The 15,501-nt window shown below is 33.0% G+C and overlaps 2 protein-coding genes across 3 annotated transcripts; one reads left to right on the top strand and one right to left on the bottom strand.

Annotated features, from left to right (window-relative positions):
• The first annotated feature begins 4,417 nt into the window (after window positions 1-4,417).
• LOC146901861 (microtubule-associated futsch-like protein) lies at window positions 4,418-7,273 on the top strand. The gene is made up of 6 exons (XM_085733088.1): window positions 4,418-4,513; window positions 4,613-4,727; window positions 5,511-5,883; window positions 6,190-6,760; window positions 6,855-6,898; window positions 7,001-7,273. Exons 1-6 carry the CDS (start codon window positions 4,480-4,482, stop codon window positions 7,040-7,042), a joined length of 1,179 nt encoding a protein of 392 aa, XP_085589214.1. The 5' UTR covers window positions 4,418-4,479; the 3' UTR covers window positions 7,043-7,273.
• Window positions 7,274-9,301: 2,028 nt separating this feature from the next.
• LOC146901860 (ubiquitin-conjugating enzyme E2 2) lies at window positions 9,302-13,482 on the bottom strand. Of its 2 annotated transcripts, none has more exons than XM_085731781.1 (6): window positions 13,303-13,482; window positions 12,755-12,888; window positions 12,575-12,652; window positions 11,299-11,388; window positions 11,131-11,219; window positions 9,302-9,696 (listed from the first exon to the last, which is right to left on the bottom strand). In XM_085731781.1, the coding sequence occupies exons 2-6, from the start codon at window positions 12,825-12,827 to the stop codon at window positions 9,568-9,570; spliced, it is 459 nt and encodes a 152-aa protein (XP_085587907.1). In that variant the 5' UTR covers window positions 12,828-12,888; window positions 13,303-13,482; the 3' UTR covers window positions 9,302-9,567. The 2 variants fall into 2 exon arrangements, with proteins under 2 accessions (XP_085587907.1, XP_085587906.1); XM_085731780.1 differs by having other exon boundaries at window positions 12,575-12,600.
• Window positions 13,483-15,501: the final 2,019 nt, after the last annotated feature.

Here is a 15,501-nt window from a genome sequence, read left to right as displayed (position 1 = left end):
TCAGCTCAAGGAACTCGATCTCTTTTCTTCCGCGAACATCCTCAGGAAAATATCTGTTGAGGAACTCTCTCTTAAACACAGCCCAAGTAATAACTGCATCATCCTGCTCTAGGGTAGGTTGGAGGCTCACCCACCAGTCATCAGCTTCCTCATCCAGCATATGCGTTCCAAAACGCACCTTCTGATCATCAGTACATTGCATAACTCTGAAAATTCTCTCAACCTCCTTGAGCCACGCCTGTGCTCCATCAGGGTCGTACCTTCCTTTGAAGGTAGGAGGATGATTTCTCAGAAAGGTCTCCAACATCCTCACATCAGCATTCGCACCAGCACCAGCATTTGGATGTTGTCCCACAGCTTGGGCTACAGCTTCCAAAGCAGCAGCAATCGCAGCATCATTTCTTCCAGCCATTCTAGTCCTCTTGTAGCAAATAAGATTCGCAGCCTCCAGGTCTCTTCTCTGCACAACACACAACATTTAGAATATCATAATAGTGGTATTCCAACTCCTAAAGACACAACTCGACTCACTACTTGGCCGGACGGACCGACCTGCTCTGATACCAATTGTAACACCCCGTTTTCCCAACATAAAAATTTCATTTAAAATCAGAGTATTTAATTCATAACGGAATGCTACACACTACTTTAACATCTCAAAACAGATAATAATAATTATCCTTCAAATTCAACATCATGAAAAATCTTAAACTGTTGCAGCGGAAAATAGTTCAACATTTTAAAGTCTTGGCACGCAGGCCTTATTGGAAAATCTCATAAATTAGTTCATAAAAGAGACACGTAAGGAATAGCAGTAAAAGCAAGCCCCCATCCCGTTACGTATCAGAGCACCTAAACACCAAGTGAGGAGTCCACTCACGAATGCCTCTAATCTTTATTACCTGCACATTACCCACGGTCGAGGCAACATATACGCAGAAGGGGTGAGATTTCATAATCAATACATTAAGCATATAATCCAATAAAATGCATTTAACAACTTAAACATTAATAACATATCAACAAATTAACAATTAACATATTTTTCATTTCATAACAAATACAATCATCAAATACCATTACTAATTTTCATCACAAATCATAATCAACTTAACACTCAACTTGACGACACAACTCATCTTTGACCATGCAACTCTATCAACTCAACAACAACTTGACAACACAACTCATCTTTGACCATGCAACTCTATCAACTCAACAACAACTTGACAACTTAAACATCATGAAACTTCTTGATATGCAAATGCATGTGGTACCAATCAACAACAAAATGAGCATAATAGGCTTTTCAACGTGTGAGCACAAAGGCTGCCGGGCCTAAAGCCCCCAACTTTAATGAGCACAAAGGCTGCCGGGCCTAAAGCCCCCAACTTCAATGAGCACAATGGCTGCCAGGCCTAAAGCCCCCAACTTTAATGAGCACAATGGCTGCCGGGCCTAAAGCCCCCAACTTTAATGAGTATGCAATGAACTCAACTTCCAACAACTTAGACAACAACATAAACAACTCATACGACTCATAATCATGGACCACTCCTTGAATTCTACAACATAGACCGACTCATGCAACTTCAAGACACTAACAGTCAAAAGCAGGGAACAGCAGCAAGATACAACATTTATTAACATTTGAATGCGTTAACATCATCTAAGGTATGAATTACATCAACATAAATACCATAAAGCATCATTATAACATTCATGCAACCACACTTCTAATCTCAGTCACCTGAACAGACTGCATGGTCTATAAAAACATCCTAAACAGCTCTCTTACTTAATTCTAAGGTCAACTCAAGACTACACGTGCGAAGGGATCGCATCGGGACAATTTTGGGCAACTAACAGCCTAACTCGCAGTGGCGAGTAACTCTGCTCGCAATGGCGAGCAAAGCGTGCATTCTGGGTTCCTAAGTCCTTACTCGCAGTGGCGAGTTATTCTGCTCGCGGTTGCGAGCTTACAGGTCACTCGCAGTTGCGAGTTGCATTGCTCGCAGATGCGAGCTCTGGGTTCTAGCTCGCCGTTGCGAGTGTTCTTGCTCGCAGATGCGAGCGATGAATGTCAGTACGGCCAGAAACCTAAAAATCACAACTTTTCACCTATATTCATGATTCCTTCATCCAAATAGCATCTAATTATCATCTTAAGTCATATCTAAGGTCTGTACACTAATTTTGCATCAATCTAACATCTGTTCTTGATTCATTCATCAAAATTGATCCTAAACCAAATTCTCAATTCTCACCAAAACTTAACCTAATCATGCTAAATTCATCCTATAGAATTATACCCTTAATAATATTGAAAATTAGTCTCACCCTTACCTGATAACAGCAGAATCGCAGCCCTCCTTTGGTTCTTCTCTCTTTCTGACTTTTCTCCCTTTTTCTCCAAAAACGTACGTACTACTTTTCCTAACTTATGTCTGTCTATTTATCTCTCCTTATTACTCTTCTCACTACTAATTGCTCATCTCACCACGCAGCCCAATCTTTAATATTTTTATTTTATTTCTCATATCTTATTTTATTTAATAATAAAATAAGTCACACTAACATAACAACTTCACAACATCAATATACTTCACGTCATTCTAGAAAATCACATAATTTATCTATAAATCATGCAAACTATTTAAATTCTTAAATCATATAAATATATATATAAATAAATATATAAATCCTCATTAAATTAAGTAAATAATTAAGACGGGCGTTACATATTCAAATAAAAAATGTCTCATGTATTCAATCTTGCTTTAGGCCCTGCTTATTTTTTAAAATTATTAGGCCGGCCCTGATTGTGACTAGAAATTGGATTAATTTTATGTGGCTACACGAAACTAAGTGGATGGGTGAAAAAGGTGAAGTGAACAGACAATTCACGATTTAAGCTTTGGCACATGATGACAAGTAATCTTACGTTCTTTTCAGCATGTTTTTCACTCATTTTAGTAAGTAATCGAGTCAATAAGAGGAGTTTAAGAGAAGTTTCTCATGGTTTAATTGACATTTTGTAATGTTTTCAAAACGAGTCGTGTAATTTTGTTTTTTCCCTAAATCAGACAATATCATAGGTATTTTGAGCCTTTTGGTGAAAAATCATGTAATTCGGCAAAACAAGACACCCCGTAAAAGTTTTAGAAGACATGGAATAAATTTCAAGAAGCACATGAAGACATTACAAGTTGAGAAAAACATGTATCGATCCCCCAGACTAAATCAAAGAAAGAAAACACTCGAAAAAGGTACAATTAGCACTAGAGGCTAAGGTCATATGGTTCGCGTGTGCCTCACTTGCCCTAGGTGCATGGGGCAAAGTGAGGTGCACTTGTCAAATCAGATTACTAGTACACTCGTAATGTTAGATTAAGAAATGAGATAAGCAATATTATGGATAAGGAGTGAAAGAAAGATATTGTGTATATTAAAATGATAAGAGATCAGATAATAGCTCTAAAATTTGTAATAGAACATGACATCTTTAATGTAGGGTTACACACCTCATGTAGGGTTAGAAAAACATCTTAAAGTAAAATTTTAGGAGGAGTTAGAAGGCTTACTTAATTCAGGATAAACTGCTAGAAGAAAATATTTTTCTAGGAAGGGATCTAAATGAGCATGTATGAAGTATATCAAGAGGTTTTTTGAGGGCTTGAACAAGGGGTATGATATGAGGGAGATTAATGTGGCGGGTAAATCCATAATAGATTTTTTTTGTTTGCTTTTAATCTTAGTATTACTCCTTCAAAAAAAATCTTACTATAACCAACACATCTTTTAGAAAAAGAGATGAACATCTTATCATATACAAGAGTGGAGTGACACATCCTCGTATATATTTCTTTTATTATCACATACAACGGGTGGAGTGACACGTCTTTGTATATATATTTTTTTTATTAGAAAATCATATTGGAAGATTTATTTGAACCCTAAAGTTATACAAGGAGAGAGCTTGACTTCCAGATCAGCTTTAAATCCAATTGCTTAAAATAAGTCAAGTAACTCCCACACAACGGGTACTTCAAAGAAAACAACTTCAATACAACGGGTTAATGTCCTATGCAAGGTTTAATCAGTGGGGTGGGCAACGGTTATCATAAAATCAACCAACTGTAAAGCAGTTTCTGCTTTAGAAAACGGAACAAAGACCCCGTACCGCACAAATAACAGCTCTTTCATTCATTTTGAATTTTGATATTCAAATTTCAAATTCAAATGCAGGAAAGGAGAAGACATGGCCCATGATGAGTGGGTCCCCTTTATCCACGTAATCACGCTCGCCTATTCGTTGTGGCAACAAATTTTGAGTTGATCCTTTTCCCGCTCAAAGCCTTGACACGTGTAAAAGATACACACTCTTTATAAAATCAAACGCGTTTTCATGCTTTTCATTTCTATCTAACACAAAAAACCAACTTTGGAATTAGTTTCTCTCATTCTTCACCAAAAACGATGGAAGAACAACAATCCTCTGTTGATGTTTCTGGTATTCTATTTTTTTCTTTCTTTCCTTTTTCAATTAATTATTGATTGTTCTGTTACTATGCAGTAACAAACAATTCAACTGTTTTTTTTTTCCTTTCAGGGAACTCTGCTTCTGCGAAACCAAAACTTCAAAGATATCCACTGCGTTCGGCTTCTAGATCCAAGGAACAGAAGCCAGATGCACCTGTTAGCACCAATGCTTCTCAATCTAAGAGGTATTTTTTCATCTTTTCTTAAATATTTGTTGAAATTTTTCAGAATGTAGAGAATTATAGTTTTGTTTGGAAAACGTTATACTTTTACTCAGATTGTTTGAATTTGTGGGGATTATTTTTTAGATGAAGTTAATTTCAAAACATTGGATTTTGATTTTTGAGTCACTACTTCCAACGTTAATTACATTATACACTTTTCCCTTCGATTTTCAACATAATAAACAAAACAAAACAGAAAACTGAAAATTCATGCAAGAAGGATAATATTGGATATGCGTAATTTGATTCATATTTGTTTATTTTTATTTATATATATATATATATTAAACTAAAAACTTTATGTTAAAAATCTTGCTAACTTGAACTTGTGCCTAAAGATACATGTTAAGGAATCTAAAAATAAGAGCTTTAGGTTGAAAAATGTAATTTTTAACTTTTTCAATACACGAATTCAGAAATAATATATTTCTACATTTAGCTTACCAACATGTATACATATATTGGCATTTGCCTTTAGTTTGTTTAATGTGAACAAGTAAAATAGTTTTGTATCATGCACAAATCTGTTTTCACCTTAAGATCGATAAGTCTTTGTCATATCTCATTTGATCTAATAGTGAGATTTATTGATCCATTTGCATTATGCAAGACTTATCTTACTTATTCACCATAACCTTAGTTATATATGAAAACTGAGTGAATACTTTTTAGGGTATTTTCTTTAATTGTGTCCCTTGAATTGAAGTAGAGTACAAATTAAAAAAATCTAATTTACATTTTCAGAGGAAGAAGTACTGCCAATGTAAGCCAAAGTGTAGGTGCCCTTGATTTCTCTGGCAAGGACAGATCTTCAAGTGCTAAACCACCAAGAAGGCTCTCTAATCCTGTCAAATCATCTACAACTCCGAGTCCAAAGGCGGTTGGCAACATAACCCCAATCTCTGAGACAAGATCAAGGAGGTCTGGAAATAGCCAAGAGCCTCAAACCAGAACCCGAACGCCGGTCTCTGAGATTTTCAGATCATCTACTAAAATGAAGTTTAGTCTCTTGTCTTCAGCTTCATATTGGTTAAGCCAAATCAAGCTCTCTGAAAATGTTGAAAAGCACAACATTTCACTTGGATTCTTCAAACTAGCCTTGGAGGCAGGATGTGAGGTAAAACACACACCAATCAATTCATTCCTGTTTATTTCAATTTTGTCATTTTTTCTTTTCAACAATGTACCTACTTAGCAAGTTTTAAAATTTTGACTGTATTGTGATTTTTGATATTGTGGAGTATAGCAGTCAAATCCAATTGATAAACTTTGATTGCAATCGCATCATGATCTTTGGTTGTATAAATCACATATATACATGAGTGGCCTCAACCGTGGTTGTGGGCTAGACTACAGATCTTGTGTTTTCCCATGAACTAATCAAGTCGTCTTTTTTATGGTTTTTGTGAAATTTCAACTACAGCCCTTCCAGAAATTACAAGACGAGCTGAAGTGTTACTTGCTCCGACACCAACAAAAACTTACTGAACTTGGAGAACAAGTGAAAGTACTGGTAGAAAGCTATAACATTGCAGAAGTCATAGAGCAGTCTCAAGTTTCTGAGAGTATTTCACAGATGCCAGAAGAGGAAACTCGTTCGTCTGATGATGAAGGCAACTTCAGCACTTCTTCTACCATGGCTACTGGTAAACTGACCCCCAAGTGCTTAAACACTGCCTCTATTCAAGTCATTTCTCCTGTTAAAGCCATAGAGTCGCCCAAAAAGGAAATTAGCCAAAAGAAAAATCTCACTGCCTCTATTCAAGTCACTTCTCCTGGTAAAACCATAGAGTCACCCAAAAAGGAAACTAGCCAAAAGAAAAATCTTGGAACCAAGTTGAGAGAAAATCTCAGAATGAACTCTGCAATTTCAAAATCTGCTTCTGGTAGTTTGAACCGTAGTAGGTCAGTTAAAAAGTCAGATAAGCCAAGCAAGCTTGAAACCAATAAGAGTGGGGTCAAGAAATATGGAAGGAAAGCTGATGCTAAAGAAGGTGCATAAATTTTTCTTTTATCACACTTAATTTTTTCTAGTTCATTGTCTAAAATCTAATGCCTTGGTGTTGTTACTTTTTGCTTTTTTTACAGTTTCTGTTAGTCCTATTACAAGTGCTGAAGAAAAAGAAAATATGGTAAGTGGTTTACTATGATAATGAATTACAGTTTCTACAATTACAGTTTCTACAATGTGTTAGAAGAGAATATATGTCTGATATGTTGGTTTTGTCTTGTAGGATGTTCGGTCCACTGATGATGATTTGATTGAAGTCATGTAACAAGTTGCAGTTCTGAATTTTGTCATTCTGAAACTTTGTTTGGATGTGTATAATATTCTGTGTGTGGAGTTTGCTTGATCTTTTTAGGAGTACAGATGAAAATTAGATTTCTTCTTGTATTGAATGTTATGGTTTGTTTGTGTATAATACTTTATACTCTATATATTTGGTTTTATTATAGTGGTCTGTGGAAACTGCAATTTGAGATAAATTTGAATCTTTTGTGAATTATATTATTTCTTTTCTTTTTTAAGGTTGTGAATTATTATTTTTATTTTTTTTGAGGGAAGGTTGTGAATTATTATTTCTTCTCACGCATTTACGCAAATGATAACTGACCATATATAGATATATATATATAATCTGAGAATGTTTGATACATAATCTGTTTGGTAAAATTAGCTGATAGCTGATAGCTTTTAGCTGATAAGCTAGCTGATAGCTTTTAGCTGATAAGCTAGTTGAAGTGTTTGGTAAAATTAACTGATAGCTTTTGCTTTGAATAATAAGGGTAAATATGGAAGAAAAAATGAGAAGCTAAAAGCTATAAGCTCAAAAGCTACTTGAAGTAGCTTCTGAAAAATAGCTTATAAGCTCCTGAAATAAGCTATAAGCTCGTTGTACCAAACAGAGCTAAAGTGTTACCAAACAGAGTTTTTTTTGTCAAATGAGCTTATAAGCTAAAAGTTAAGAGCTAAAAGCTCTTTTTTTGGGTTTACCAAACAGAGCCTATATATATGTTTAGTTAACAAATAAGTTCCATCAAAAAAAAAAGTTGTGTTTTAAGTTTTACTAACTTTCAATTGTCAAAAAAAAAAAAAAATAGTTTTCTAACTTTCAAGATGTCTATTAACTTTCAAGCCTCACTTTGTCACATTTTTTATTCGATTTTGCAGACCATCTTTTGGTAACTCCGTTGCCATTTGTATATCGACGATATTCTAATGTTTAGTCAAAATATACTATTAATTTTATGATTAAACACACAAAGGTTTACATTAATCCAAAATTAATTCAAAGTTATTTAAAATGTTATTATACGTTCCTTTAAAATCATTTTATAAGGTATCAAACTCTATAAAAAGTCATTGAGTTGATACGAACTTTCGAATTGATGGTTGAATTAGTGAAATTTGTTGTTTATAATGAATTATTAAGCAGAATAACTCATCTTAGAGTTACTCAGGATCAACTTTTCACTTTGTTTATAGTCCAAAACATAAAATGTTATTTACCAAATATTTTAATTTTAGAGTTACTCATTGAGTGCTGACGGTTTTTAGGTGAGATTATAGGGTTGAGAAATACATCTAAACACTTTGGGTGGTTTGAAATCAACAAGAAAAAGATTCATGATTTCTCTAGTGAGTTATTGTGTGAAAACTATTTAAGGGTTGAGAGAGAAAATGAAGGAAATTTGAGATTGCTCTTGGCGAGCAATTCAAAATAATTTCTTGTTCACTTTTGCCTCTATTGAAAAAAAGATAAATGGTAGAAAGTATTGTTCTTGTTGAACATTGAAAACTAATTTCTTGTAACTTTTTAACTCTAAGACTCATTGATAGTGAATCGGATAGTTGCTCTCTCCTCCCAAGACATAGGTCAGTTTCAATTGAACAAAAACAATCTCAGTGTTTGTCACTCTATCTCTTGTCTTTGGTTCGATTGTGTTGCGTGTTATTTGTTTGGACGGTTTAGTTTGATTGTCATCTTGATGATGAATTAAAAAAAAAAAAAAACAATGACATTAATACTGCATTTCATGTAGTTCAATTGGATACACTATAGCAACGGTTACAACACATAAACAAGCAAACCTTCAATTTTCATTTTTGATGATTAGTCCTACTGTCATGCTAGACTGCTAGCTACAACAAATAAACACAATTCATAGAAAAAACTAGATATGATTATTTGAGAGGGAAGAAAAGTCTTAACATGCAGGTTACTAGATACGATAATTTGTAAAAGGTAGGTACGCCCATATTACTATGTGCAAGTTGTAGAGATTTAATTCAATAGCCTATATCAACACATCAAGAATATTCATGAACAGATTCCAAACATTTTAAGAGGGGAGAAAACTATCTTTCAAAAGAAAAAGAAAAAACGAGGGTAAACTAGGACAAACCAACACCAAAATTCAATGATTTTATTAGAACAAAACCAGATTTATTCCTCATTTTAACTAATATCCATTCATACATAACAAAAATCAATCAAACATTGAATGTTGGAAATTATACAGTGCAAACAGAATTCAACCCGGTTTAAATAATCCTTATGATCATAACCAATTCAGACAAGTACAACTTATACATTGAACAGTGTTGACAACAATCCGGTGCACATTGATACAATTTTATATTACATGAACTGCATTGGAAGATGCATAAACTACCATGAATGAAAGATAAGATGAACCTAACATTCATAACAAGGAATGAGTTTGCATGACTCTCATAGGTAGCAATGCAATCCAAATCCTGCCTTCACAGGCCGCCAACAAGCATATCAAGATGACCTTAGTCAGCTGTCCAACTCTGCTCCACAACTTCCCGCACTCTACGATTGTACTCACGCTTGTTCTCACTGAACATTCGAGCCGCTTCAGAGTTTGCAGGAGAATTTGGGTTGGGATCACAAAGCAATGACTGTCAAAAAGGAATAATAACTTCTCAGAAAATAATCACACAATGCTGGTCAATACATAACAGGCAAATCAATTTTAAAAGTTTGATTCTATTTAGTATGGAGATAAAAGTTCCCCGGAAACTTCCAAATACAATAATATAATGGGATGGGATGTTAAAGAGTGGAGTCAGGAAGACGAAGATTAGGACATCCACAAAGAAAATTATTACATCTCAACCAGTGTAGAAGCTGAGTAATTGCAGGTTATTGAAAAATGGCACAAAATAATGTTCAACATTATCTCATCCACATTGAATACTTGCATATCACACTCTTGCATCAAGGGCACATTGGAACCGTGATCCCACACAGGAAAACATTAAAGCGCATATCATTTGATATTTCACATAGGCATGTAAATCAACTGTAATATCTGCCAATGATGGCCTTGCAGACTATCAGCACACAGTCCTTTGGGAAGCACCTCATAACAGGTTTAATTCTCATTTTTCAAAGAGGTTCTATACCTTTCAGCTAGTTGACCCTTCACAACCCCTCCAAAACAGTCTTAAAATTCCCTAGTAAACAGAAGTGGGAGAACCAGAAAAAGACAGTAAACTTTGTGGAAAACAAACATAACAAGGCTCTTCCTTAGATTTTTAGGTTGCAAGCAAAAGAATCTATTCAGAAAGAGAAATCTACAAAACAGGAGGACTGAAATCATCTTAAAACTACAAAAAGCAATACAGGAGAAAGAAGGGGGAAAAGTACATCAGATGAAAACAGAAAGTGCAATCCATTTGCATATCAGACTTAAGAAACTCTTATAAATGCCTTAGCAGCCACGAACAAAGAAACTACAGAAATAAGTATGCTAAACAAAGGGCAAATCAACAAATAGCTATGACTCATATTCATACTATACATGCATGAATACTGCAATTCAATCTCACCAATATGAATTGCACAGTTCAACAAAAAATATTACTTCTTTCTTGATTTTGTTCACCAATTCTCATCAAAGAAATTGGAAGGTCGTATAGACTTAAACTGTTCAGTGCAAAGGGGGGTTAAAGAAAAAAGGGAATCATTTCAAAACAGGGGCTTCACAAAGTCACTCACTCACTCACCCCATTCACCCTATTTGGCATTTCCATTTAGTTTTCATTAATCTAACACAAAGCCTTCATCGCAGAGTCATTCATATACTCCATGTGTATCTCAATGATTATATGCTCTGGTTTTGTTCTGACTTATAAATTATGGTACTTATGATTAATTTGTTTTGTCAACTCATAATTTAAAATTATCACATTGAAAACACTACATAACTTGTATTGTACAATTTATATCTTGCTACTTTTATTTTTTTATGATTCACAACTATAAGTTTCATTTCTAATTTACAATTTGATAAAATTAAGATATAACTGATACACTATACTAAATGATACCTGGATAGAAGTGAGAATCGCAGCAACATCATATATAGGACTCCACTGATTTTGCAATATATCCAGACAAATACTTCCATCTGCATAAACTGTTCAGAGCAGCAATTACATTAGTTGGCAGACACAACTAACAGATAAGAAGGTTTGTATTTTCCACCTAATACTTACTGTTTGGATGAAACATTCGGGAGACAAATCGTACAGTGGGTGGCTTGTTCGGATAATCCTCGGAAAATTGAAGGCTCAACTTAAACGTGCCTGAATAACTCAAAATATATACATGCAGTTATGTAAACATATCTAATTTCATGATACTATCAAAACACAACATAAAATGTCACATCAAAATACATACATGAAGACAGACTACTCGAGCAAGAGCCCCCAAATGTACAACATATTTTGATTTGATGGAAAAAATTAATTTTGCTCAACAGTGTGACAGAAAGTATAGATTTCAAGAGAGTGCAAATGTAGCCCTGTAACAGGCGCATCAGGTAGAGAACGACAACACAACGATCAAGAGTGTTAAAATTAATATTGAAAAACAAAGGAAAAGAGAGTCATAAAATAGTGTCAAACCACAAAACATAAGCCAGTTTTAGATTTTAAAAAACTCAATTTTAAGATAGCTTAGATACCTATCTAGAGCAACCCAAAATCTTTTATAGGATGGAAGGCCTATGATGTTCTTTGCAACATAATTCTAATGCCATCTAAAACCAAGTTCGGCTAATATTAACATAACCTAAAAAAAATTAAGAGCAAAGACTCAATTTGGTCCCTGACAATTTTCTCGGGCCTGTTTGGATTGGCTGATTTAAGCTTATATACTGGCATAAGTTTTGTGAGACTGTTTGGGATGAAAACAGCGCATGGCATTTTTCATAAGTTTTTTTTTTTTTTTTTAAACTTATCTTTAACGCTGTTTTATAAAAACAACTTATATATAATCAATATTAGCTTATAAAAACAACTTATAGCGTACACAATCAATTTAACGCTGTTTTATCTTTTGCTATAAAAATAGCTTATGCAAGCTTATATATAATCTCTTACCATGATAATCGCTTGTGCTATAAGTTGCAAATAAGTTGTTTATCCAAACAGGCCTTCAGTCCTTGACAAAAAAAAATATTCAAATTAATCCTCAGATTTTCATATGGGAGACAAACTAGTCCCTCTGCTATAATGATAGAGGGACTAATCTGTACCCTATATAAAATGCGAGGAACTGATTTGAATATTATATTTTGTCTGAGACTGAATTGGGCCGTAAGAAAACTGCGGGGGACCAAATTGGACTTTACTATTCAAAAATGAATATAACAGAATCATTGAAAATACTTGTAACACACAAAATGGCTTGATAACCTAACTGACACTAGTATAAAAATAAAAATAGTTTGCAAATAAGAGTTGTGGTGGTAAAGAACTGACTCACCTCCATCCCATGGAGTATCATCAGGACTGCAATCCAAAGCAGACAAGAAAGCAGAGAAATTGCTTATCCATTCATATACTTAAACAAAGTGAAAAAATGAAATAAAATAAAACAAACTGACTAAATTATACAATTATACATAATAATATGCATATTTATACAATTCTCAATCCAACTCACCCAAATATAACAGCATTCCACAGCATGATATTGTTATCCTGAGGAGCACCACTAATTCCTGCAGGTGGGTCATGTTGCAATCTCTTGAAATCTCTCATCAGTCTCTTCCTAGCTGGAGTCGACATCGATACCACCTGCAAAAATCAATTTTTTCCAACTTCAATAAAATTAAAAGTTCCACAAGACAAAACCTAGTATGCTATGAAACACAGACACAGACAATAACTTGATAAAATAACATAATTCAGTATAATTCAACGTAATTACATGTGCCGGCAACAAAAGGCAAAACCTCCAAAATCAATTTAATGACAAGTTAATTCATAAAATTAAATTAAATTTCAGAGTAATCTCACAGTGAATTATGTCGGCAACAAAAAGCAAAACCCCAAAAATTAAGAAAAAGTGGAGATTTTCAATTTCAATTTTGATGAATACAAATAATATAGGGTTTTGATGCAGATCCAGAGTATAAATCGATCACGGAAACAACAAGGAGATAAAAGCAATACAATTGATTGAAAACGGAGAGGGAATAATTGACTGACCCGTTAGTGTTTGGGAGAGAGAGAGAGAGAGAGAGAGAGAGGGATCGAATCGAAAGCAACGGCAGGCGGCTATGGTGAATTTAGAATTTAAAGGCAGGCGTGGCGTGGTTGGTTTCGATTCTGGTCTAATCACCGTCCCCTTCCACTCTTATATCATTTCTTTCTTCTATTCTCTATGACAAAAAGAGAAAAGAGAGATGTTTTGTTTTTAAATCTTTCTTTCTATAAAAATATATATAATTATGGGTTAATACATTTTTACCCCATGTAATATAGACGAGTTCCGGTTTTCCCCCCTGTAAAAAAGATTCTTTCGATTCCAACCCTGAAATATGAAGATTCCGTCGAAAACACCCCTGGTCAAATCTGGCACACGCCAGGTGCTGATGTGGCGCGCCACGTCACCTTTTTTGATGACGTGGCACGCTGACTGTATAATTTTTTTTATTTTTTATTTTTTTAATAGGGACACGTGGCATTTCTTATTTTTTTTAATAAAAAAAATATTTTTTTAATAATTAAAAAATATTTTTTTTAAGTTTTTTTAAAAAAAAAATTCTAAAAAAATAAAAAAAACGAAAAAAATTCTTAACAAATAAAAAAAATGAAAAAAATTCTAAAAAAAACTAAAAAAATACCGAATTTTTTTTAAAAAAATCGGAAAAATTAATAAAAATGAAAACAAAAATCTGGAAAAATTAAAAAAATGAAAACATTATGGAAAAAATTAATAAATTTTGAAAAATTCATATTTCCAGATTTTTTTCAATACCGGAAAAATGAAAAAAAAATCATATTTTTTTTTTCGAAAAGTACTTGTCATTCAACCGTATAACATGATTTATATACCGGTGTCAATCAATATACTTTGTATCTTGTTATTCGGACATGCTTTTTATAAATATGATTAATCTTCAAATTTTAGAAAATGATGAATCTTGAATTATGTTTGACTCAAATACCATTGAAACTAGTAGCACTAATATAAAAAATGTTTTGAGCAGTTTGTATGTTTTTCGAAAAAAATATGAATTATGTTTGACTCAAATACCATATTTTTTTTTCTTTTTTTTTTCGAAAATTTAGTTTTTGTAAATATGATTAATCTTTTTTCAAAAATTTCAAGATTGGTCATTTTCAAAAATTTGAGGATTATTCATATTTATAAAAACCATGTCCGAATAACAGGATACAATGTATATTGATTGAGATCGGTATATAAATCATGTTATACGGTTGAATGACAAGTACTTTCCGAAAAAAATATGATTTTTTTTTCATTTTTCCGGTATTGAAAAAAATCTGGAAATATGAATTTTTCAAAATTTATTAATTTTTTCCATAATGTTTTCATTTTTTTAATTTTTCCAATTTTTTTAAAAAAATTTCGGTATTTTTTTATTTTTTTTCAGATTTTTTTTCATTTTTTATATTTGTTAAGAATTTTTTTTATTTTTTAAAAAAAAATTTAAAAAAAACTTTAAAAAAAATATTTTTTTAATTATTAAAAAAATATTTTTTTTATTAAAAAAATATTTTTTTATTAAAAAATAAGAAATGCCACGTGTCCCTATTAAAAAAATAAAAAATAAAAATAATTATACAGTCAGCGTGCCACGTCATCAAAAAAGGTGACGTTGCGCGCCACATCAGCACCTGGCGTGTGCCAGATTTGACCAGGGGTGTTTTCGACGGAATCTTCATATTTCAGGGTTGGAATCGAAAGAATCTTTTTTACAGGGGGAAAACCGGAACTCGCCTATATTACAGGGGGGTAAAAATGTATTAACCCTATAATTATTATGGGTTAATATGTGTTTACCCCTGTAATTTGGGCGAGTTCCGGTTCTTCCCCCTGTAAAAAATTTTGTTAAAATTCAGACCCTGTAATTTGAAGATTCCGTCGAAAACCCCCTGGTCGAATCTGGCACACGCCAGGTGCTGATGTGGAGTGCCACATCACCTTTTTATGATGACGTGGCACGCTGAATGTATAATTATTTTATTTTTTATTTTTTTATATTGTACACGTGGCATTTTTTATTTTTTTATTAAAAAAATATTTTTTTTAATTAAAAAATATTTTTTTTTAACTTTTTTTAAAAAAAATGTTTTAAATTTTTTTTTAAAAAAAAACGAAAAAAATTCTTAACAAATAAAAAAAAATGAAAAAAATACCGAAAAAATAATAAAAATGAA

This window comes from Medicago sativa, chromosome 8, assembly GCF_051527215.1.
Source record: "Medicago sativa cultivar Bolivia chromosome 8, Bolivia_mono, whole genome shotgun sequence".
Classification (NCBI taxonomy): domain Eukaryota; kingdom Viridiplantae; phylum Streptophyta; class Magnoliopsida; order Fabales; family Fabaceae; genus Medicago; species Medicago sativa.
Note: the sequence above shows the minus strand (reverse complement) of the source record. Positions and strands in the feature narration are given on the sequence as shown.